Source organism: Chiloscyllium plagiosum, chromosome 38 (genome assembly GCF_004010195.1).
Source record: "Chiloscyllium plagiosum isolate BGI_BamShark_2017 chromosome 38, ASM401019v2, whole genome shotgun sequence".
Taxonomy (NCBI): domain Eukaryota; kingdom Metazoa; phylum Chordata; class Chondrichthyes; order Orectolobiformes; family Hemiscylliidae; genus Chiloscyllium; species Chiloscyllium plagiosum.
In genome coordinates this window covers 7,852,672-7,879,626 of record NC_057747.1, presented here as the reverse complement: position 1 = coordinate 7,879,626, position 26,955 = coordinate 7,852,672, and the positions used below count along the sequence as shown (strand labels likewise).

Genomic DNA, 26,955 nt, shown 5'->3' with positions numbered 1-26,955 from the left:
TGACCTCCCAACTCCTGTACTCAATACTCTGACCAATAAAGGAAAGCATACCAAACGCCTTCTTCACTATCCTATCTACCTGCAACTCCACTTTCAAGGAGCTATGAACCTGCACTCCAAGTCTCTTTGTTCAGCAACACTCCCTAGGACCTTACCATTAAGTGTATAAGTCCTGCTAAGATGTGCTTTCCCAAAATGTTCAGAAAATTTAAAACTATTATGGATTCTTCCAGTGGCAGTACCAGCAGGTGTATCTGCCAGCAGGAGATGGCTCAATTTATGTGCATTTACTACTTGGCCTCCCAGACAGTGTTTCAACTTGCAATTATAAGCACTAAGTATTAGAGCCCACGACTGAATTTGGCCTGAAGATTTGGGTGGCACTGCTTGTCCTCTTTATGTAGACCCAGCAGTGGTTTCTCGTCTATTATTATTAGATTAGATTAGACTCCTGACAGTATGGAAACAGGCCATTTGGCCCAACAAGTCCACACCGACCCTCCAAAATGTAAACCACCCAGACCCATTTCCCTCTAACTAATGCAACAAACACTATGGGCAATTTAGCATGGCCAATTCACTTGACCTGCACATCGTTGGAGTGTGGGAGGAAAGTGGAACACCCAGAGGAAACCCAGGCAGACACGGGGAGAATGTGCAAACTCCACACAGATAGTCGCACAAGGCTGGAATCAAACCCAGAGCCCTGAAGCTGAGAGGCAGCAGTGCTAACCACTGTGACACCATGCTACCCCGGCATAAATTTACAAATTTATGCCTGTAAAAGGTATTGGTGAAACTTCCTGACTCCAAACATGACCACCAAACCTTCCTTCTCTATCTGAGTGCAATCACGCTCTGCATTAGCCAAAGTCCTGGATGCTGTTGGGCGTTCCTCTCCATTGGACCACCTATTAGCTAATGCTTAATAGGGAGGCAATTCATGTCAATATCAGCATCTCATTAAGGGTAAATGAAAGTCACATGCCTCTTCCAGTCGATTTAACCTAGTCAAATCCCAATACACATTCTCCTGGTTCTCAAATTGCCAAGTAAAACTGATAGCATCTCAAAATTAGAGGCAGCTTGGAGTCAGAATATTCCTTAACTAAATCCATCAACTCTTGAAATGTTTCAATATTTGGTGCCTCAGAGAAAGTTAGGACCCTAATGACTGAAAAAGTCTGGGGTCCACAAGCTTTCAAGAGAATTACTTGTCACTTTTCATAGAAATAACTCCACCTGCCCCAATGTAATTTGCCCAGGAAAAATAACACATACTTTCACATACCAAGCCCAGTTTTTGAGGAATGATCAAACGAGTCAAACTTTCCAAACAACGGTATGATGCCAGAAATTCTCATCCCAACTCAAAGACGACTGTTGCGAGCAAATTTCTTCAGGTGTGTGCTTTTGTCTCACTGCCACTGAAATAACTCGGAGAAAGTGAGGTCTGCAGATGTTAGAACATAGAACATAGAAGAATACAGCGCAGTACAGGCCCTTTGGCCCTCGATGTTGCGCCGATCCAAGCCCACCTAACCTATACTAACCCACCAAACCTCCAACTCACCCTCAATGCCATAATGTTGGAGATCAGAGTGAAAAATGTGCTGGAAAAGCACAGCTGGTCATGCATCTGAGGAGCAGGACAGTCGACATTTCGAGCGTAAGCTCTTCATCAGGAATGTGGGGGAGGCCCAAGGGGACTGAGGGATAAATGGGAGGGATGTGGGGCTAGGGGGATGGTAGCTGGGAATGCAATACATAGATGAATGTGGGGAGTGATGGTGATAGGTCAGAGCAGAGATCGGAGCTGATAGGTGGGAAAGAAGACGGACAGGAGTGACAGTTCAAGTAGGTGGTGCCATGATGGAGGGTTGGATCTGGGATAAGGTGGGGGAAGAGGAGATGAGGAAACTGGTGAAATCAATGTTGATCCCATGTGGTTGGAGGGTTCCAAAGCGGAAGATGAGGTGTTTTTCCTCCAGGCATCGGGTGGCTAGAATTTGATGATGGAGGAGGCCCAGAACTTAGCAGAGTGGGAGGGAGAGTTGAAGTGTTTGGCCACAGGGCAGTGGAGTTGTTTAGTGCGTGTGTCCCAGAGATGTTCTCTGAAACGTTCCACAAATTGGCGGCCTGTCTCCACAATGTAGACGAGACCACATCGGGAGCAATGGACACAGTAGATGATGTGTGTGGAAGGGCAGAAGTAACTCCACAGAGGCCAGTATCCTGTCACTAAGTCACCCTATACACTGGACCAGGTTAACAGCCCCAATCACTGAACTCATATTCTATGAGGTTCACCTGGCTGATTTTATATGATGCTAGTAGGTAAACATCACAGAGCTACCAAAATTACTGACACACCCAACAGCCCAATTCAATGATGTCACCCAAAAACAAAAAGTTTGTGTTAAACTACTGCTGTTGGACATACTGGCAGTCTGTATTTTACATGTGCATTAATCGGTAGAAAGTGAGGACTGCAGATGCTGGAAATCAGAGTCGAGAGTGTTGTGCTGGAAAAGCACAACAGGTCAGACAGCATCCGAGGAGCAGGAGAATCAATGTTTCATCAAGTAATGGATAGGTCAGGACGGTGGAGCCGAGTTAGAGGCTTGGGATTGGGATAATGTGGGGGGTGGGCCAATGAGAAAACTGTTGAAATTCGCATTGATCCTGTGTGATTGCAGTGTCCCAAGGTGGAATATGAGGCCGAATATGTGCATTAATCATTCAAACATGGAAACACACAAAATAGGAGTGGGACTAAGCCATTAAGCCCTATTAGCCTACTGCATCATTCATTATGAGCATGGCTGATCATCCAACTCAGTACCTTGATCCCACCTGCTCCCCATACCTTTCGATCCTTTAGCCCAAAGAACTATATCTAACTCCTTTTCAAAAATATTAAATGTTTTGGCCTCAGCCGCTTTCTGTGGCAGAGAATTCCACAGGCTCCCCAATCTTTGAGTGAAGAATTTTCCCCTCATCTCAGTTCTAAGTGGCTTAGCCCATATCTTTAACCCCTGGTCTGGACTCCCCAGTCATCTTTCCTTCTAGTCCTGTTAGAATTTTATAGGTTTCGAGATTATCCTTCCTCATTCTTCTAAAGTCCAATGAATATAGTCCTAAAAGATTCAGTCTCTCTTCATAAGTCAGTCTTGCCATCCTAGGTATCAGGCTGGTAAACCTAAATTAAAACCCCTTCATGGCCAATGTTTCCTCAGATAAAGAGAACCAAATCTGTTCACAGTGCTCCAGGTGTGAAGTGTCATAGGATGAATAGTGAGTAGCATATAAGAGATAGACAATAGAAAACATTCAAAGCAGTCAAGTACCAAAAAATGCTCAATCACATCACATAAGCAAAATTAGAAGCACAGGAGGATCAGAGAGCCCTAACACTCACTCCACTTTCTCTAAAGGAACCGTATGGATCGCAACAACAGTCACTGCTTAAGGCAATTTAGGCTCAATGGTGCAATTCTGAATTAACTAAGCTACACTCACATGTGAGAATTCTAATTAAAATTAGCAATTTTAATTTAAGTAAAGTGATGTTATCACAGTGACAAATGAACACTTGCAATGTCCTTAGTCTATGTAATCCCAGGACATCAACTTTAAAAACATACTCTGCACCAAAAGTCATCTTAGACTTACCAGTTTAATATTTGTGATAGTGACTGTGAGGAGCAAAGCTTGAAGATATCAAATAGTTAGGAAATCATAGGTTTTCTTATCCATTCAAATAGATTCTCACTGCTTGGGAAATTGAGCTGTATGTTGCTATTTCAACTGGTCATTCACAAACATTCTTGACAGTTATGTCTTTAAAAACTGAGAATATTATCTGAGATATTAAGTGTTGGTAAGTTACAGGGTTTCTTTACATAAATGACTGAACAAGTAGACTGCAATGAAAAGATCAATTGAGATTTATTTGGCTTGATAAGAACACGAGGATGATTAATGAAGGCAGTGACTCATCCTTATTAAAGGGGCATTTCATAAGTGAATTTGCAACTGATTACTCAATGAAAGGAACTGATTACTCAGTAAAACAATGAGTGGTAACGCAAAAACTCATTGAAGAACAACAACATAAGAATGAACATTTGTCCATGAATCATCCATGCCAACCCATGCCCTGTACCCATGGCCTGTGATGGGAACTACATCAGAGTCCAATAACAGTCCAATAATAAATCTCTGAAAATACAGGGCAGCATTTTTAGCACCATAAAGATTTATAATTTATAATAGACAACGTAACATATGAATCCAAACCCACCCCCTGATCCCCACCCATAGTTAGCAGAGATTTCTTATCTATTTTTAAAATAGACCTGATTTCAGATTCCAAACTAGGATCAAAAAGTGAGAGTTCAGAAATCAACAGCGCTGCATCGGATTCATCACACTCTTTTCAAAGCCAATTTGAATTGAAATACCATTGCATGTGTTTCACTTACAGCTGATTTTGGTCATTGCCAGATGGTGCTTTGTGAAATCAGTAAAAGGGAGAAGTTACAATTTACCCTCTCTCTCCCCCTCACTCTCAAGCTCACATACCCACTTCACCCTTCTGTCATCTCTGTCAGACATAACAAGAATAGACAGACCATTCCACAGTGTAGATCTGGTCAACATTAATAAGTTTCAAATAAATTAAAATAAATTAATGGGCAATTAGATACATCAACACTTACAAACTAATTTTGTAGAACATGCCATCCCAAGCTTGGTATTCCTTTAAAATGCCCTCATAAATCACTGTACTGCAGTTGATGTTAGAAGCAAAAAGAGATTATAGCTTAAACTTACAAATAATTTATCTGCTACCTGGTTTCATTGCAAAGTATTATGTGCATTGTTCATCTTTATTCAGACAGTTCTTCATCTAGTCAAATGTAACACCATATCTACATAGATATAGTACTGGATAAAAGTTGGGTTAGATTTACTGGAGTCAATATCATGTGGCGCTGGAAAAAGCCTAGCAGGTCAGGCAGCCTCTGAGGAACAAGAGAGTCGATGATTTGGGCATAACCCATCGTCAGGACTGAGGAGGGGGAAGGGGGCTGAGAAAGAAAAAGGGGGAGGGGGAGGTGGGGCTAGGAATAAGGAAGGTGGGATGGCAAAAGGTGGGCAAAGGTAGGAGGTGATTAATATAGGTCGGTGGGAAGTGTAGAGTGGATAGGTGGGAAGGAAGATGGACAGGTAGGTCAGGTCAAGAGGGTGGAACTGAGTCAGAAGTATGGTTCTGGGATGGGGTGAGGGGTGGAGGGGTGGGAGGGTGGGGGGAGGGAGGTTTGGAAACTGGTGAATTCAATGTTGAGACTGTGTGGTTGTAGGCTCCCAAGGAAGAAGATGAGGTCCTCCTCCTCCAGTTTCAAGCAACAATTTGATTTCATATAGACAACATGATTTCGTCAAGGGCAGGTCGTGTCTCACAAACCTCATTGAGCTTTTTCAAAAGGTGACCAATCATGTAGATGAGGGTAGGGCAGTTCATGTGGTATACATGGACTTCAGTAAAGACTGTTGGAGAAAATACAAAGGCATGGAATTGAGGGTGATTTAGCAGTTTGGATTAGAAACTGGCTTTCTGAAAGAAAGCAGCGAGTGGTGGTTGATGGAAAATATTCAGCCTGGAGTTCGGTTACTATTGGTGTACCACAAGGATCTGTTTTGTGACCACTGCTGTCTGTTATTTTTATAAATGACTTAGACGCAGGCATAGGTGGATGGATTAGTAAATTTGCAGATGATACGAAAGTCGGTGTAGTAGTGGACAGTTTGGAAGAATGTTACAGGTTGCAGGGGGACTTGGATAAACTGCAGAATTGGGCTGAGAGGTGGCAAATGGAGTTCAATGCAGCTAAATGTGAGGTGATGCACTTTGGGAAGAATAACAGGAAGGCAGAGTACTGGGTCAATGGAAAGATTCTTGGTAGTGTGGATGTGCAGAGGGATCTTGGAGTCCATGTACATATATCCCTGAAAGTTGCCGCCCAGTTGATAGTGCTGCTAAGGCGGCATACGGTGTGTTAGGTTTCATTCGTATAGGGATTGAGTTCTGGAGCCACAATATCATGCTGCAACTCTACAAAACGCTAGTGCGGCCACACTTGGAATATTGTGTACAGTTCTGAGCGCCATATTTCGGGAAGGATGTGGAAGCATTGGAAAAGGTGCAGAGGATATTTACCAGGATGTTGCCTGGTCTGGAGGGAATGTCTTATGAGGACAGGCTGAGAGTCTGTTCTCATTGGAAAGAAGAAGGCGAAGAGGGGATTTGATAGAGACATACAAAATGATCAGAGGATTAGATAGGGTAGACAGTGAAAATCATTTTTCCGAGGATGATGACGTCAGCTTGTACGAGAGGGCATAACTACAAATTTAGGGGTGATAGATTTAAGACAGACATCAGAGGCAGGTTCTTTATGCAGAGAGTGGTAAGGGCGTGGAATATCCTACCTGCTAATGTAGTCAACTCAGCTACATTAGGGAGATTTAAACAATCCTTATATAAGCACGTGGATGATGATGGGATAGCGTAGGGGGACGAGCTGAGAATAGTTCACAGGTCAGCGCAATATCAAGGGCCAAAGGACCTGTTCTGTGCTGTATTGTTCAATGTTCTATGTTCTATATTTGTGGGTGGACTTGTTTTGGCAATGGAGGAGGCCCAGAATGGACATATCTCACATATTGTCATCCCACCATGCACCCCCCCCCAATTTAATTCTCAGACCTTTTCCCTCTCCCCAGTCCTGATGAATGGTTATGTCTGAAACACTGACTCGCTTGCTTCTCAGATGCTTCCTGGCCTGCTGTGCTTTTACTAGCACCACACTTCATTGACTGACTTCTCCAACATCTGCAGTCCTCACTATCTCCTGGATTTACTGGAACCTGTTGTTGTGGCTAACATAGTGACTAGGCCCACTTAAATACAGGAGAGGCCTCAGGAAACTTTCCTGGCCATAGAAAGACTATCCTAAATTAAGCTGGAGACAAACAGTCTCATCAGGTAAACTCTCCAATCCCATCTAATGGTGGGTTGTCAATCGTTATACAATTATAGAATTCTTATGGCATAGAGGCAGTCAGTTAGCCTATCATGTCCATGTTAGGGCTTTGACAAGTAATTCAAATGTCCATCCCATTTCACAATCTATCTCTGGAGTCACTGAATCATAGAATCATATAAAACAGATACAGACCTTTCTGTCCAACCAGTCGATGTCAACCATGTTACCAAACTAAACTAGTCCGACCTGCCTGCACTTGGTCCACGTACCTTCAAACCTTTCCTATTCTTATCCAAATGTCTTTTAAACTTTGTAACTGTACCTACATCCTTCACCTTCTCTAGCACTTCATTCTACACATGAACCACTCACTGAGTAAAAAGATTACCCCTCTTGTCCTTTTTAAATCTTTTTCCTCTCACCTTAAAATATGCCCTCTAGTTTTGAACTCAACTCATTTAACTATTTTTGAGCGCCTACCGAATTTTATTTTGAAATCGTTCATCACTTCCACTTCCTGGTCAGTAGCTAGTTCAAGATTATTACCACTATCTGTACAAAAAAGATGTTCCTCACATTCCCCTGCATCTTTTGGTCAAAAACTTAAATTTGTGTCCTCTATTCCTTGTAGTATTAACCAATAGGGACAGCATGTCTTTTGTTTTGACAATGTAATGAACAACACTATCCACAGATAAGTTTGCTTTCTTCAGAAGAAATGTCAGGGAATGGGTCTGGATGGGTTACTCTTCGAAGGATCAGTGTAGACTTGTTGGGCCAAATGGCCTGTTTCCACACTGTAGGGATTCTATGATTCTATGAAAACAAACTCCACATATATCACTGCCACAATGCCCAATATTAAGCCAAATGACACCAAATAAACTTGATCCCACTGATTTAAGGAATAAATAGGAGCTGCCTTGCTTTCTCCTGCCTCCTGTAGGCTGTAGGCTTCCAGCCTACTCCAACACCTACCTTCTAAATACACTTAATTCCTGTTTGAGGGATCCAGGACTGGACAGGGAAGGTAAAAGCCATATCACAGTCCTTACTTTTGAGCTTCCCCCACTCTCAACTGCTTTTCATTTTCAAAGACATTTCTTCTCCATGTCACCCATCCTGCTCTCTATCACCTGTTTACTTGGTCGCTTTGGGGCCTCTCCTCAAGTGCATTATTGGGCACAGCAATTGCTCCTGTTTGGCCAGCAACTATCAATGGGATTTCCAAGCTCTCTCTCATGTTCCTTCCCACAAGGGGCCTGAATCTCAGGGACGGTGAGACACTGGCCAATATTCCACCACACCTCCACATCAGATGCAGTGCGGGTTTCCCACCTTCTCCTCAATAGGTGGGTTGACCCGCATCAGTTCCTTGTCCTTGGGATTTCCTCAGCTAAGGTCATCTATGGGTGTGACATGAAAGGAAGCATTGCTAATATACTTCAGATTTCTGGTTCCCAACAAAAACTTGCAGTTTTACCTTGAATGTAACAGAAAACATGCTATAGAAACAGAAGCCAAACTTGGAAAGATCTGCCATAAAGCAAACATTGTTTAGGAGACTTACCTACTGGCTCACAACATGCATAACATTAAAAAAAAAGCTTTCTGTAGTTTGGCAAAAGCAACTGAACATTTTTATTTCCACTCTCTACCTTCCTGCCAGAACACAGCATAGTGGCTCTGTAGTTAGCACTGCTGCCTACTGTCTATCTGGAGTTTGCACAATCTCCCGTATGTCTGCATGGATTTCCTCCCACAGTTCAACAATGTGCAGAGTAGGTGGATTGGCTATGCTAAATTGCCCATAGTTCCAGGGATGTGCAGGCTAGGTGGGTAAGTTATAGAAAATACAGGGTTACAGGGATAGGATAGGGGGGTTGGCTCTTGGTGGCATGTTCTTTGGAGACTCAGTGTGAACTCAATGGGCTGAATGGACTGCTTTGACATTGATTTTTCAGCGAAAGATGATCCTCTCCCACAACTCACGTGAAACAGAAGTCATTCAAATATTTAAGGAATATTCATTTCAATCACTGTACTATTTATCACAGCAATAACTACCGATACCTCAAACATCAGACAGATCATTTCAGCCAACTATGATTCTCACAGCAAAAACAGAAATTACTCGAGAAACTCAGCAGGTCTGGCAACATCTATGGGAAGACCACACAGTTAATTTTTCTAGTCCAATGACTTCTGATGAAGAGTCACTGAACTCGAAATGTTAATTTTGTTTTCTTCTGACAGATGCTGCCACATCTGCTGAGTTTCTCCAGCAATTTCTGTTTTCGCCTCAAATCTCCAGTATCCATAGTTTCCTTTTTTATTTTTATTCGGCTTTTGCACCTGCGACTCAACTCCAAAGAACAGAACCTTTTCTCATTTCTTCTGCTTTCATTGTTCTAGATATCATAAGTTGAAAATGTGTTGCTGGAAAAGCGCAGCAGGTCAGGAACAGGAGAATCGACGTTTCTTGGATGCTGCCTGACCTGCTGCGCTTTTCCAGCAACACATTTTCAGCTCTGATCTCCAGCATCTGCAGTCCTCACTTTCTCCTAGATATCATAAGAGCAACTTTTGAAATCTATAATACATCAAAAATGTTTTAAAAAGCAAGAGAAAATATATTACAGTAAATAAACCTTGAGAGGGATAAGATCCACGTATGACTTCGAATTTCATTAAATGGAGAAGAAAATTGATTTGTAATATAATACATTCCCTGTGGTTGTGGGCACAGTTACTGTAAAGAAGTGATTACAACTGTGGACAAAATCCCCACCCTAAAGGGTAAAATATTGATTCTTTCCACAAAGTTCATGGCGCACTTAGTTGAGTTAGCCATGTGAGTAGAGCTAGCAAACGTTGTTGGTGGCACAGCTGTATCAGAAATGGTAACAGTGATGGAAGTTCACTGCCTAGTTCACTACAGACTATGGGAGGAAGGACTTAGATAAAAGTTATTGCTATAGTAGTACATTAATGTCTTTAAACCACAAAACAACAGGAGGTGTTGTTTCAATAACAGACATCAGATGGGATAGAATTATCTTAAGACTAAGTATGAAGTTGGATGTAAAAGTGGGAGGGACCCTTGCTCAAGTCGGATCAGGCATGTCACGTAGTTATGTGCTTCTCAGCTCAGTGCATCCTCATATTTGAGTAAAACACAACATTTTATGGGAAGGAAGTAACGAAGCTCAGTGAGCCTCTATCAGCACGTTGACAGTGCACAGACAGCAGGAATAGTAAATAGAGAGCATAATGAATAGATAACAGAAATTGCAAGTGGTTGTGAGGAATAGTGAACAGCTAGCATAGTGAACAGCAGGAATAATCAGTAGACTGCAGTAACAGTAAATACATAGCACGAATTGTGAATAGACAGCAGGAATGGTGAATAGACAGCATAGTGAATAGACAGCAGGAATGGTGAATAGACAGCATAGTGAATAGATAGCAGGAATGGTGAATAGAAGCAGCAATAGTGAAAAAAATAGCATAGAGAACAGTAGGAACGGTGAATAGACAACAGGGGTAGTGAATAGACAGAGTAATGAATAGACAGCAGAAATAATGAATAGGCAGCATAATGAATAGACGACAAGAAGGAGTGTATTGTTAGAACAGTGAATATGCAGCAGGGGAGTGCAATTAGTCCTGGATTGCACCAACCCACAGCCGGAACAGGCATGATTGGCTGAACAATCTCCTTGTTTGTTTTTGCAAGTAGTCTACCAAAAGGAAAGATAGTCTCTGCATGTGTCAGAATTTTGTTCCAGATTTGTTTGCAAAAAAGTAAATCTTCTCATTGTCTGGACATATTTATATGCTGGAACTAAAATAGCAATAGTCTCTATGGTAGCACTCTTACTACTGCAAAGTGATGGATTTAAGCCCTAATCCACCATACATCAATGGACCTGATAAAGTTGTAGATACTTGTACCTAAAACTAACATTTACCTTTCTTTTAGATCCTGGATTCCTTTTACTTTGTTATCATTTCAAAGGCAGAACTATTAACCTGTGTAGCAGGTTTTTCTTAACGTGGATTTCTGAAGTGTCAGATGTAATGATAGAATACACAACTCCCTGAGCTCAGCGTGGTTCTTCACATTTACAAATGCAGATTGTAACCTTGCCTTTATAACATTCTTCATTTCCTGCCTCTCATTAGGGCAAGCAGCACTAATCTCGAAAATCCCAATGGCTTGTTCTTTGACAGCATGTATATTCTCCAAAGAGCAAATTGTGGGAAAATGGTGGTGGGTACAACAGTGTCAAAATAATTCACATGTTGCTGCAAAGCAAGCTCCTCAGCAGGGATGCAAGCTCTCAAAATGCCAATTTTGTACAAACTTTAACATTAGCTCTGGCTGCCATAAGCACAGTCATATACCTCTCAACAGAAATACTGTGAGCAAGCCCAATACTATGACTGAGGAACAGCCATCATGCTAATTTTAATCATTCTCACATCCAAGAATTCAGCGAAGAACTGAAAGACATTGCCCCCCCACTCCAGACCTGGAAACATTATCCAGCTCCCAAACCAAAACAGTGATCACCTATATGAGCTTTTCTTCAAAATGAAGCAGCTTTCTGGCTGAGGTTCCAATCTTCTGTTCAGATAGTGCAAGATTGACCAAGTGTTATACCAGAAATACTCTTAGGTGTTCACTGAACAATTAGTCATCAAAACCTTTTACTCCCCTGTTTGAAGTCTCAGATTATCTTGCTAAGCAAGAAAAATACATTTAAACAGTATCAACCCTGCAGAAGTCTTTCCTTTTACCTCATACATCCAAGCACTGAAGGGTCTTTGCCAGGAATCTTGCTTTTCCAAATGCAAGTATGTGTTGAAGAGAATGAGGTAAATGTATCGCTCCAGATACTGCAAACTTCGCAGCTGCAGCAAGTGCTTTTCCTTCTCGGATTTGGCTGTTTTAATCTGCAATAGGCAAAATAAAATTGCTGCATTTAGGAAGGGATTCAGAAACTCAGAAACCTTTATTCACTTAAAAAAAGAAAAGCTCACATCATCTGAGTTTACAGCACAGATAAACTGTCTCCTGAGATAATGTTGAAGAAGCAGTTTATTGAACAAGCAGATGACATTTGCTCAGCGAGCCTAATATCAGCCAAGGTCCAACTCCCCCTCCTCCAAGCCACCTGTAACCACTCGCCCACTCCACAAATCTCCTGCTGCTTTAGCCATATTCCCAAATCTCACATTCCAATATTTGCCCTGGGAACTCTGATGCACTGAAACATGAAAACAAAGTGAGGCTCAACTATTTTAAGATACATTTTCAATCAAATTATTTTAATAATTATGTAAATAGGTTTTAAAAGCTTAGTACTGAGGATGACATAAGCACTACTCAAAATAATGATGTCACTGATGATGATATCATGTTATGCACGGGCATAACAGCTATCTCAAAGGAGTGATATCTAACATTGAATCCTGCTCAAAGTCTCTGTAACAATGTCTAACATATTGATGTAACCTGTAACTAGGGGCTAACATGCAGTCAATTATGGGCAGAATCATATAGGGACCTGAAGGATGTGGATTATGGCAAAAGATATATCAGAGTTGTGCGAGAAGTCTGGCAAGTCTATCTCAATTTTGGGAAAAATATACTGCATCTTTTAACTAAGTTTCAGAGGCTGAGGCAAGATATGTACTAGACAACAGGAAGTTATGTATTAAAACAGATTATTGCTTGTTAACAACTTCACTAACTGAACATCTTGCCTTCTTAATACACAGCTTAATATCCTACCACCCCCATGAGCAAACTACATACTAAGGATTCACAATATGGAAGCCAGAGCAGCTACTTGGTAACTTCAGCTCATTGGTTGCTTCTAAGTTGGACGCCAGACAGCAGACACCAACATCTCAGCATGCTGCATAGACACTGGCCACAAGTAAACCAATCCATGGCTATTTGCATCACATATATGTGAGATGTATCAGGAGGCAATCATTAGCATAGTTTAAGGACTGAGCAATCAGCTGCAGGAACTTGGGAGAATGTGATCATCAGGATGGGTGAGACAAAGATTAACCAGTAACAGGGGTTTCATTGATATTCACTGCCTGCCTTGTATTAGCTGCTGCCTCTATCTATTGGAATTTTTATGGAGTTCAGAAAAATCTCTTCGAAACTTGGTGCTTATCCAGACTGCTCTAAGAACACTCATCACCGATTCACTTACAGGACATTTCTCAGGGTTTAACGGCAACTATGATTGTAATGCTGCAGCAAGTTCACCATGTACTCAGGGACATGCTCTCAGCTCAGGGTCTAGACCAGGCTGCACTTCTGAGCTCTTTGTTTGCTTTCATAGCACACCTTCACTCTGAGCCCCCCTGAGGGCCAAAGGGCCTGTACTGAGCTGTAATGTTTTATGTTCTGTGAATGCTCATGCCATCCCTGACCTGCCTCACCTTTTTGCACTTTATATCGATGGTTCTTCTTCTATCTCCCCAGAGGGCAAACGCATGCAAGGATATGCGATTGTCACTTTGTCCCAAACAATAGAAGCTTGTTCCTTCGATCCACCCTGTTCCACCCAGCAAGCTGAACTCCTTGTTCTCACCCGTGCCTGCATACTTGCTGAAGGAAGGTCAGCTAATATCTATACCGATTTCTGTTATGCTTTTGGATGTGTCCATGATTTTGGTCACCTCTGGTAGCAGCGCAGCTTCCTTACCTCATCAGGAACCCCTATCCTCAATGCTGCCTATGTTGCTAATCTCCTCAGTGCTATTCAACTTGCCTCTTAATTGGCAATTATCAAATGTTCACTCCTCTGATGCTTCCAATGTCACTAAAGGCAACAACACCGCTGACGCAGCTGCTAAGAAAGCAACTTTTGAGCAAAAAAACATGGTTACTCAAATGACAATTGGAAACCAAAGGGAAATTCTCCAATTTCCTCTTCTGACACCCCGACCATGCCTGACCTACAGCAAATACGGACCTATCAGGGGGACGTCTCTGGTGAGGAAAGACAAAGATGGATGAACCATGGTTGTTATGTAGATAGTTACAATAAGCTTTGGGTTATGCCGGTAGGACAGACATGTCTGCCCGACTCACTTCTGCCTATTCTAGTTGATTATGTTCATACATATATGCATGTAGGTAAGGAGGGAGTAGTGGACAGAATTCTACAAATTTTGTGGAATCCCCACCTGCAAGAAAAAGCAAAACAAGCAGCTGCAAATTGCCTAATGTGTCAAAAGCATAATCCCAGGAAAGGGGTAAAGTGTCCACCAGGTGAAACTCCTTTGCCATGTGCACCTTTTGATACTATCCAGTTAGATTTTATAGAGTTTTCTAGATGTCATAAGTATTGCTTAGTGATAATTGATGTATTTAGTTAATGGATTGAAGCTTATCCCTGTACGGACATACCCAGATTTGGAATACATGTAGCGGCCTCTTCCGATAATTACCTCACTTCTGTGCGGAGCTAAACAAGGCACTATTTAAGAGTTTGAATAAGAATAAAAAATTCCATTGTGCCAAACATCGCCAAGCAACTGGAATTGTAGAAAGAGCCAATGGTACCTTAAAAGGTCAGCTAAGTAAGTTGGTAGAAGAAGCGGGCCTTAATTGGCTGCAAGAACTCCCAATTGCCCTTTTTAATATGAAACCATGACACAGAAAAAAATGGGACTTTCGGCGGCTGAACTGATAGATTAAATTACTTACAATGTGGAAACAGGCCCTTCGGCCCAACAAGTCCACACTGACCCACCGAAGCGCAACCCACCCAGACCCATTCCCCTACATTTACCCCTTCACCTAACACTACGGGCAATTTAGCATGGCCAATTCACCTAACCTGCACATTTTTGGACTGTGGGAGGAAATCGGAGCACCCGGAGGAAACCCACGCAGACAGGGGGAGAATGTGCAAACTCCACAGAGTCAGTCGCCTGAGGTGGCAATTGAATCCAGGTCTCTGGCACTGTGAGGCAACAGTGCTAACCGCTGTGCCACCGTGCCGCCCCAATATATGGAATGTCCCTGAAGACTTGCTGGTCTGCACCATTAACTACCAAACACCCCTGTTGATGTGCATGTCATGGCAGAAGAGATGCACAGGTACCTGATTAAGCGAACCAAAGCATTGCAGTCTTATCATCAACAAGTCAAAGAAGCCTATCAAGTACCAGGGAAGGAAGAAGAAAGAGCTCCAATGTTTAAACACATTAACCCTGGTGACTACTATTGAAAGACTTTAATCGTGAAAAATTGGGCCCCTGCTAGAAAGGTCCTTATCAAGTTCTTTTGACAACAAACTGCAGTAAAGATAAAAGGACGTTCAATATATGTCTATAAAGGACATTGTAAGCTTGTATCCCTCTCACAGTCCTAGTGTTAGCACTGATACAAGCATCTGATGAAAACCCAACCCAGGTACATGCTCCCAAATGTAAAAAACTCATCTATGATATCTCAGACCGGCTAAAACTCCAATGTGACTGGAAAATGAAACCTGTACTAATACCATTGGAAATCATGAATGCAGCTGCCCAGCTGAAACTCATTTAAACTACTCACATTGTGTATCCAAACATCACTCTCGACCTTATTGTCATCCTTGCAACACTTCTATGCCAGTCATCATGAGATGGCACGATTCCATAACCTCATCCGCTCCATCAACCGAAAACTGTTACTTTGAAATGTTTGTCTGTTCCCCTCTTAAAGTGAACCAGACAGATTGCAGTATTGAGCACATAGTACTGAAATCACCAAACCCTAAGGCACCTATTGCCATGAGACTGACCAACTATACTATCTCGACGTAATCCTCTCCCTATCTGATCTACCGCCACTGACAGAAATACCTTTACACGTTTCCTGTATTCAGTAGCTACAGAAGGGCTTATGCCTGAAACGTCGATTCTCCTGCTCCTTTGATGCTGCCTGACCTGCTCTCTTTTCCAGCACAGTGGTTAGCACTGCTGCCTCACAGCGCCAGAGACCCGGGTTCAATACCCGACTCAGGCGACTGACTGTGTGGAGTTTGCACGTTCTCCCAGTGTCTGCGTGCGTTTCCTCCGGGTGCTCCGGTTTCCTCCCACAGTCCAAAGATGTGCAGGTTAGGTGAATTGGCCATGCTAAATTCCCCTTAGTGATAGGTAATAAGGGGTAAATGTAGGGGTATGGGTGGGTTGCGCTTCGGCGGGTCGGTGTGGACTTGTTGGGCCGAAGGGCCTGTTTCCACACTGTAAGTAATCTAATCTAGAAGTAATCTAAATCTAATCAAGTGATAACATTCATGGCTGTTCCTTTGTGAACTTAATAACGTTTGATTCTGACCTCGAAACCAAACTCAGTATCAATTAACTTATCTCTTGAATTATTGTCCTTCACTATTATCTGTCTAGATTAGATTAGATTACATTACAGTCTAGTTCAGAACATGCAGTGCTTTTTTTTAAAAAAACTTTGTATTTGTGACAGTATAGCCTTTGAAAACTTGTGTATAAAGATAGTCTGTTTGAGATAGTACAACAGAGTAGCCTGCTAGGGCTCTTGAAGAGCTGATGTTCTACTCTACTGGGTTATTAGAATCCAGTTAGCCTGGCTTATAAGTATTAGTGTTATGTTGTAACAGTGATGCTATTAGTAAATGAAGGGAATGATTAAAATTAAACTAAACTGTCCGTAAGAGTTTTTATTTATTCCAGACTACTAAAGGTACGATCTCTGGGATGAACCAAAAGAGGTTTATAGGTTGAGTTCATAAGGAATTCCCTGGGCCGTCTCAAATCTGTACTTCATCACCTTGGCAAGGGCAGTCACAATGAGCACCATTTATCAAACCTAAAAGAATTTACAAAGTCATTCCAGTACAGAAGGAAGTCACTTGGCCCATCAGCCAAAACCCTTGAAATGTAGACAGATTTAATTTACCTGTTACGAGTGTTTGATTAGATAGATGTTAAAACAGAATGGCGTTAATCATATTCAAATGTTTAACATGCTGTTCCATATTATTCTTATGTAGGCATTAGCCAGCATAAAATAAATGGGTTAATGCCTGTATAAAATTACAGGAATACAATAAGTATCTGTATACCCGTATAATTTAAACATAGCCTAAATCTGGAAAAGTACAAAGTTTCTAAGAGATCCTTCTCAATTCCATCAAATATCCAAACAGATAGAGGCAGGATCTAAAACCAGGCTGACAATGAACATCAATGTAATTCCTATTGCTGGTTAATCTTTGTCTCACCAACTGTCATTATCACATCCACTCAAGAATAATGATTGCTCATTCCTTAAACCTATGCTAATGACTGCTATGTTCAAGGGATGCAGGGAAGATACATTCCCCTATCCACAGAGCTGGAGCTGGCTGTGAGTTTACAGTCACATGCAGGCCAGAATGCAGATTTCTTACCCTATAAGGTTTTAGTAAGCCAGATTTTTTTTAACAATAGTTGCCATGGCTCACCATTACTGAGACTAGTTTTATATTCCAGATTTATTATTTGAACCAGCTGCAGCTGTGGGATTTGAATCTGCATTCCCGTAGGGTATTAAACTGGATCTACAGGATTACCAGTCTAGTGACAATACCATTATGTCACCATCTCCATATAATACTCCTGTGAACTGCTTTGGGAGGTTTTATTGCAATAAAGAGTAAAAATACAGGGTTATAGTCATAGCCACCGCACAAGACCCTAGATACAAGCATACAAATTTAGGAGCAGGAGTAGCCCATTCAATGAGATTACAACTGATATGATTACTCCACATTCCCACCTACCCATGATAATCTTTATGCCCTTGCTTATCAAGAATCTATCTACCTCTGTTTTAAAAATATTCAAAGACTGTCTTTCCATCACCTTTTAAAAAACACCTCCGAAGATGTTCAATTTTCAGTGAGAAAGAATTTCACAGATTTCCAAACTGCAACCCCGTGGTCTAGAATCTCCCACAAGTGGAAACATCTTTTACCACACGCATCCTGGCAAGACCTCTCAGGATTTTGTAGTGCAATCACTGGAATCCTTCAATTTTAGAATATATAGCACAGTCTTCCCAACACTTTGATACCTGCATTTTGACCCTTTTCCACTTTGTGATGTCATTAAAAAGCTGGTGAATTAAGGAAATCTGACACTCCTGTTGAATTAGCTTACACAGGACCATAGTCTCATACTTTGAGTGAAGGCTAATGTCTTCACGGTATCTGGAGATGGAAAATGAATACTGTATTACCAATGTCATTCACATCACAATACCTTGGCAAAACTACCATTTTATGGAGATATGACACTGTTTTATTTACACTGACAATTTTCTTTCAATACCTAAAGGTAATTCTCCTCTTTTAATTCCTTCATTCTTTAAAAATTTGACATGGAACACAATAAATAGCATACAATTAAAAATGTGCTTTGTAATTGTCCAGCATGAACCAAACTATTATGTGAGGAAAGGAACATTTTCTTGTTGACTGGTGGTACTGTGTTTTGATACTTTGGAACAATGATAAATGAAATGTCATTGTAAAAGCAGCCGTAAATCCAGAATAAGAAATAAAATAGTACTCAGTTTCTGTCTGCAAAATGCAAGCAGTAGAGGCTGACCTCTGGTGAGACTCTGAAGAAAAGCTGTCGAGGAGGCAGGCAGCACTTTCTCCTTGACATACTGCTCTTCTTCCTGTCCACCTGGGAAGTTCCCCATTCACAATGGTTGTTTGTTCTGGATTTATCAAAAGTTTCACTTAATTTTATTTTCACTTAATTGGCTTCTTTCTGCAATTCAAGTGGCTATTATATCTAATATACTAACTGTGCTGAGTGGAGCTCTGTTCCTCAGTTTTCAGTAAAACATTTTTTTGTTCTTTTGAAAATGTATCCCAGAGCAGTTCAAGTGTTGCTCAAAGCTTCTGATTTCTTGGATATGTTAAAGGTTTGATTTATGATACTAAACATCGTAATCTCATTTAATTAATCATAAGTTGCTGAAACAAAGCACTGATCTCCTCAACCTTTGGGAGAAGCTGCTTTCTCAGTCAAGTGACCACAGTTAGATTTGATAGTTCATGCAAGGTTCGATCTGCCAGTCTTTTGTCAGCCTTTCTTTCAACCAAATCCAAACCATATGTTGAGTTTTGTCAACCTCCTGACAGACTTGGCTACAATGCTATACAGTCACACAATAGCAGTCACAATGTCTCCCGAAGACTGAACCAATGTCTTTTCACATTATATCATCGGAAACCCTTCCTGAAAGGCATTCAAATCAAAAGAACAAGTCCTAAATTTCATCAAAACAAGCAGAAGACGGCAAGTGAAAATATGTGCAATCGGCTTCACATTTTCTGTGTGCTGTATTTCTTAATGGAAAGAAAACAACAATTTATAAATTTTGATGATCTATAAAATATAATCAAAAGTGTGAAAAAGAGTTTTACGATATGGAAACAAAAGGTTAATGTCAGAGGTCATAGTTCCTTCAAGAAATGACGGTGTGCTAGTCCTTAATTTATGAATACTGCTTAAAATTGACTTATTTTGTCAAAGGTTTACCTTGGTATTTCTTAATGTCCTGATGAGTGCAAGATGAAAAGCTTTGAAAAAAAAACCTTTATTTTCTGCAATACTCATGGTCTGCACTACCAAGTAACTATATGTAATTCACTTCTATTAAACTAATCAATAGAAAACCATGACCAGCAATGTCTCCTTAAAATTGTGCAGAAACTCAAACATTTTCATGGAGGCCATGCACAAATTGACTCTTTTACTTACTATAAAAATCTGCAATTCTTGGAAACAACAGGTATTGATCTGAACTTGAGTTCCACTTTAAGTTCTAAAAGGCCAGTTCAACCAGTAACAGTAATGTCCAAGTTTTACTTTTTCCTTCTGGGTGGCCAAAGAAAAAACTAAAATGTCTGCACAATTAAATCCATCACCCACAAGCTCCAAAAATTAAGGCCTGTTGCTAGCCAATATATTCACCATTTCCTGAAACGTATTCCTGAGTCTCTGTCAGAAACAGGTACTGGCACAATCAGCTCTTCATTTGCAACGTAGCGTTAAACTTTGGCAGCATAATTTAACTGCAGTGCTTCTAAGATCACACACATAGCTTTGTTACTCTTTAAAAGGTTAGATGTTATTTCTGGCTTTGCTTGTTAACAACTCATTGAAGAAAATGGCTGTACGGTTGGGAATGCCACACAGATCAGCAGGATTCATGGATAATTTGTCTAATTTGGATTCACTTCCAGTTCTAGCTGCTAATCTCTGGTAAGGGAGATCAACAATAGAAAATGAGGGCCAATGTCCTTCATGCATTCAGCTAAGAATCGGAGATATGCTGTTGAGACCCTTCATAAATCAAACCTTTAACATATCCAGGAGAAAAAAAGGTCACTTCAATTGACAAGCCCAATCAGGCTGATTGGGGAACAGATCAGAGGGTCTTTGCAACTTTCTGTCTAGAGACCTACTTGGAAGTCACTGCTCAAAGGAAGTTATGCCCTTTCTGAAGATGAGGATACCTTGTATCAGTCCTGGAGAAATGTTTTGCAAAGAACTGCACATCTCATTGTGTACTTACTGTCAGAGTAATTTACTGGATCCCTGCCATTGCTATTGGCATACCCTCTGGACGAAGCAAATTAATCAGAAACAACTAATTGCTATTGTTGTCTTTACCAAGCACTTCAAATGCATAGTTTGTTTGAAGATGCATATGGAGACATTGATGAAGAGATCACCAGATTGCACCAGAACAAGTGGGCTATTTACAAGTATTAACTCCATCCCACCCAATATTCACTGCACCTGGGGAGATCAAGAGCCAGATAAATCTCACTTGCTGATTTTTGCTGTAACCAAAATGCCTCAAATCACTGAGCCCAACAGCAAAACCTCAATTAAACACACAAATCAGAATTTGTCAAGGCGATAAATGCAATTAATCAGAAGGAGAAGTGTAACGACAGTCACTGTTGAAGATTCTACATCATTTTTGCTCTCCCACAGACAGGGGAAATTCTGTGGCCTTAGTTGAGACAACTGACTAACTGCCTTGAAATCAATTCAGAATAGCCTAGCTGTATTACCAGACTTCATACAGCAGCTTTGGTAATCTGTCAATCTTTAATATTAATAGATCAGTTATACATCCTGGGAAATATTACAGGAATATTATTCAATTTCCCAGTCAAGGACAAGGAGAGACTTCTATCGGAAGACAAATGTGGCCAGATGACAGTGAGACATCAACTATAAAATATCAGGATTCTTATCCCAGTGGGAATGCATGGCCCCTATAGGAACCTATGGGACCTGGAAAGGAGAGGGATTTCCCCAGCTGACTCAATATTAAATAGGAAGTTGAGAAGTTGCACAGTTATCTGAAACACATTTTGTGCCATTTTAATTTGAGTTTTATCAATAAGTGCTATATAACTTGGACTGTTCAGGTTGTACACTATGTAAAGAAAAAAGGCTAGGAGATGGTAGGATGTTAAAATGGTAGATATTCAACTGCAGGGACCATCATCTGCAAACCCAATGCTGTCCATATTCTGCCCCTCCCCCCAAACAGGCTTTCTGGATAGAGATTAGAAGCAGGTTTCCTACCCAATGTCCTCAATCTAATCCACTGGCACTAGGCCAACTTTAACACTGCTCTAATTTAAATCTGTTAATTTGGCCTTGAGAAGGGATTAAACTTTATGACCTCCTGTGATTCAGTGATAACACTGTCTGTTAATCTGGTCCATATCCACATGGTAAAGGAAGAAACAGAAGTAGTTTTTCTTCCACACAGGCTTATTCACAAGAACCAGTACAGGACAAGTGCAGGCTGCTTTCCACTTCTGCAGACTAGCATCCTTCCCAGTTGGAAACTGGTTCTTATATACGTGCCTAAGGTATCCCCAAATCATATCAGCTGCTTTTATTCAAAACTACAGCATGCGCATATACACACTCAATTAACAAAGCATTTATAGCACTAGCATTGGTCTCCGAGTCAACATGTGGTGGGCTCATGCCTCACTACAGAAACTTGGATGTGTAACCTAATATGACAATTCAAAACAATACTGCGGGCATGCAGCACTAAGGTTATGACATTTGGATGAGATGTTAAGCTTAAGCAGAATCTCCCCACAGGTAGCAGAATCCTCTACTAAGCAAAGAAGAGCAAAGCCTCCCAATATCTTGGTCATGATCATTTTATTGCTGCTTGTGTTCAAACTGGCAGCCTCATTTCACACATAGTAGCTCACTTCAATAGTAGCTCACTTCAATTTTTTTATTCTTTCCAACCCAGTTCTTAATCTTTCATGAGATGTGAGTGGTGCTGGAAAGGCCTGCAGTTGTTGCCCTTTCCTAACTGCCCTTGAACTGGCTTATTAGGCCATTTAATACTGCAGCTAAGAGTCATTGCGGGGCTGCAGTCACGTGAAGACCAGAGAAAATAAGGATGGACTAAGTAATGTCCATGAAGGACGTTAATAAATGAGATTGTTCTTTTATGACAATTGATGATATTTTCATGGTTATTATTAAGAATAGCTTTATACAACAGACTTACTAATTGAATTTAAATTCCACCAGCTGCAGCGAAGGAATTTAAAACCATGCCCCAGAGCATTAACCTGGACCTCTGGGTTACTAGGCCAGTGAGTCAACCACTAGTTATGGGTGGCAGTCATGAACATTGGCTCGAATCACATGACTCAGATGAGTCGTGATCTTATTGAGTGGTAGAGCTGGTTCCAAGGGATGAATGGCCCATTCCTGCATATACGACTAATGTTCCTGTTACACTATTCTACTGTCTCCCCATTTCAATTAACTATAAGGCACTTTGGGAGGTATTCAAAGGCACTATATAAATGCAAGTCCTCTCTTCTGTTCCCTAGACCAGACAACTCAGGATACTCCCTATGTAAACTTACTGAATCCCTGTCACACATCACCAGAAGCTAGATTCAGTTGTTGGCAATTCTAATGTCAGGACAAATAATTTGTTTTATTTTTTAAAAGAAATCTTCTAGTTATATTTGTGCCTTTTATTCCCCCTTCCCTAAGAAATCAGAGATGACAATTTCAGTGAGGTATAAAACTCAAGGAAAAGGAAATATCAGATTTCAAAAGCAAGTACACACAGGGATACAGCACCACCTGCCATGCAGCCAATGTCAGTCCTTTGAGTGAACACACTGACACATAGTAATAATGCCAGTGTTCTGTAAACCCAGCTAAAACAAAATAACCAAAATAATTTACTGGAGGAGGGTCCAATCTCCTAGGTGTCTGGACAGTAATAGCTTATAATGCTAATTTCTGATGATTTAAATGGCTCAGAATGTAATTGCAGACCAAAGTGATCAGTATGTTGTCAACATGACAGTAAAAGTATTGCCTGCCTTGGACGACAGTTTCTCTCCACCACAAAATTTATGAGACATTTTCAGGGATAGCTTGCTGCTGTTTCTCTCAGCATTAACACTCTGAAAGGCCACTACAAAAATCTAGCTGCTCTCCCTCAAAATTACCTCTAGAGAAAAGGCTGTAAAGTTTATTCAAATGCCTGCCTACATATGTGCAGCATTCCAGGCTGCTATTCACCTCCCTTGCCAAGAATTCTTCACGTTTTCCAGTAGTATAGTTAACAGCTACTCTGCTGAATTTTGGCCTTTACTTACAAAAAGAAACTGGGATGTGACATCGACTGAATAGTTCTGAAAAGTAAAAGGTGAAATATCACAAAGTGTGCAAGCTCACATTCCTGTTACATTCTACCAGTCTTTTAATGAGGGGTCAGTACGTTCGAGGTTTTTCAGACTATTATCAGAAAGCAACATTATGCCAACTCAGCATTCTTATTTTGTATTTAGATCAAGTATCATTTCAATTCAAGCCGGGCTGAGGGCGGTTTTGTTTTAAAATACTGACTGGCAATTTTCAGGAAAATAAATTGTTGATCATTTTCCAGAGACTCAACGCTATATCTGCCCCATGTGTCATCAGAAATTATTCAAGATACCATAGTCTGCGGCACCTTGGATCGGATCTTCTCCAGTTAATCATCACCACAAGAGAAACTTCAGCTCATTGTATTGAGTAGGTGCAGCCCAGACTTCAGCATCTTTAGATTCATCATTAAGTTTTCCACATTCTGTTAAGTTATAGAGATGATACTGCATTCCACCCCACTTCCACCCCCCAATCTCCTGCCTCCCACTCTTTCTCCTCCATTGTCTCTCTCACTCCCTATCTCCCTCCTTCTCTCCCCACTGTGTCCCTCTCCCCAATCTTCCTCCCTCCTTCTCTCTCTCATTTCTATCTCCCTCCCTTGCTTACCCCTTCCATTTTCTCTTCTTCCCTGTCTCTCTTGCTCTCTCTCCCTCCCTGCATGCCGCTCTTCTCTTCTCACCTCTCTACATATCTCGACTCCCTCAGTCCCCTTCTCTTTCACTCTTCTTCTTCCAGCTTTCTCACTCATTAATTTCTTCATGGTGACAGCCATTTTCCAGACTGTTCCACCCATCGTTCTGAACCACAGTTTTTTCACTCCAGCAATAATATGAAAGGGCTGTAGGACTCTGGAGCAACTCTGAAGACGTCACAATGCTGCTCCTCAGTGGGCACACATAGCATATATGGACAAAGTTAAGAGAGAAACACATGGAGAGCTATGTAGAAACCTAATGTCTAGCTAGCTGATTGTTAGAAACACTTGCAGAGAGGCATGTGAACTAAACTGAAAACTTTTACTGTAAGGTTTTATGCACAGATTCAAGAATTTGGGATCAAACTTCCTGTTTGATGATAACAGTTTTCAGACTTGGGCTACTTTGTAACATTTTAAAATGAAATAATATTCAGAGTTATACCAGCATCTAATCTTACTCTCACATCATTGAAAGATTGATCATAAACTCTACCACTTAATGCTAATCAGTCTACTCCGTATCTTTATCTGCAGGTGTTCTGAACATTCAGACAGCTAGCCTTCAGGCTTCTGCCTGGCTCTCCATGTGTTTCTCTCTTCCTTCCACAATATGCTACTTATGCCCAGTGAAGGGAGAAAGTGAGGACTGCAGGTGCTGGAAATCAGAGTCGAGAATGTGGTGCTGGAAAAGCCCAGCAGGTAAGGCAACATCCAAAGAGTAGGAGAATCGACGTTTTGGGCATAAGTCCTTATGCCCAGTGAAGAGCAGCTGCATGACACGGTTACTCCAGGGTGATAAAGCTCATTCACAAGCTTTTTTCCCCCAACATAAATACTGATTAATAACGATATGCATTCTCAAATGAGTTAACTAGATTACCTTTTAACAACATTTACCGTACAGTTTTTACTTATATTCTCAGCCTTCTCCAAGTCTTTCTCTTGATTCATCTATGCTGTTATGTGGATCAGGAAAGTGTATGACAAGATACAGAAACACATGAGGTAAAGTTGGGAGTTTTGTTTTACTGTCCTGACTTCCATTGGACCAGTGGTGTTTGCTGAAGGCTCTTGCAATGATGTAACTGCAGGAATGTATAGGGAAGTTAGGTCGTTTCTTCTTTTCTGTCATTAGCATCTGCATCAGGTGATGGTGTTAATTCCCTGAGAAGGGTCCTGTTGTTCATCCATATGTAGTTGTTCCACAAATAAAGAAAACTGTTCCATTGTAGTAGTGACATGTTCTCCAAGGTTCTGTTCCAAGACTACTGTCTAATCTAATCTAATCATTCTATGATTATGTATGTTGGCTTTGACACGATTTGATTCAATGCTCTATACATTCTTTAGACTGTAACATTAGACCATACCCTTACACTAACTCCATCCCAGCAGCACAGACTTAACCTCCACGTTCTCTCTCCACTTGTAGATGATGGCATGGTAAAATCTAATGGGAAAATCCACAAACCAGAGAGATTCAAACAGTCAAACAATAGTAACTTCCATTTTTCAAGAGATCGCCAGGCAGGTGATGGGACAGATACACTCTTTTGGTGGGCTACTTTGTGAACTGTAGACTGTAATTTGGAGAACATTAATATTACAATGCTGCAAAAGAATAGTAGGCAATAAAAGGATGCAGGTGGTGTTGCCATGGGTTAGTATTAATGTTCATTCCTCCAAATCACAAGTTTGTGGGTTCAGTTCCCACTACAGAAACTTGAGTCCATAATCCAGGCTGACCTTCCAGTGCAGTGCTGAGGAAGTTCTGCAATGTGAAGCACTGCTTTCAAATGAAACACTAAACCAAGCCCTGTCTGCATTTCAGATTCCATGGCACTGCTTATTTCAAAGAAGATGGCGTGTCTTATTCCATTTTTATACCACAACCAAAATATTTATTAAATATATTGCTGTATGTGAGAGATTGCTGTGTGAAAATTGTTCTCTGTGTTTCTTGCATTGCAGCTATACCTCATGAGTATTTCACAGACTGTAAAGTCTTTTAGGTTTTTTGAAGTTGAGGAAGGTGCCATGTACTTTACTGTTTCAATCCTACAGTTCTGTGAAACCTTTTATTGTTGTATTTAGCCTGTCCCATGAAGTCTTATGCATCATAACACAAGCAGTTCCTACCTCACCCAGGACCCTGCAGCCCCTGGGAGAGAAGAACAACCAGAAAAAAAAGTCTAGAAATTTCTCCTTTTTAGGGAATTGAATTTATTTAGTGAATGTAAATCCCTGAAACTAAATGATAGACTCCTCTCTAGTGTAGCTAAAGGTGATTGGACTGCCTTAGTCTATAGAGGGGACAAGAAAGGGCTCTTGTAGTGCACTGGCAGGGTTCCTATCTCTGATGAAGCTCGCAATTAAATCACACCTGCTCTAAAGGTGTAT

The 26,955-nt window shown here is 41.0% G+C and overlaps 1 protein-coding gene across 6 annotated transcripts in view; it reads right to left on the bottom strand.

Moving 5' to 3' along the window:
- Positions 1-26,955, bottom strand: part of LOC122541788 (paladin-like) — a 244,182-nt gene that overhangs the window by 55,202 nt on the left and 162,025 nt on the right. For 5 of the 6 annotated variants that reach the window (XM_043678767.1, XM_043678766.1, XM_043678768.1 and 2 more), the window contains exon 19: positions 11,862-12,017. The exons of the other annotated variant lie outside the window; for it this stretch is intronic. In XM_043678767.1, the coding sequence (XP_043534702.1) occupies positions 11,862-12,017 (156 nt within the window). The remainder of the gene's footprint in view (positions 1-11,861; positions 12,018-26,955) is intronic. 6 annotated transcript variants of the gene reach the window in all.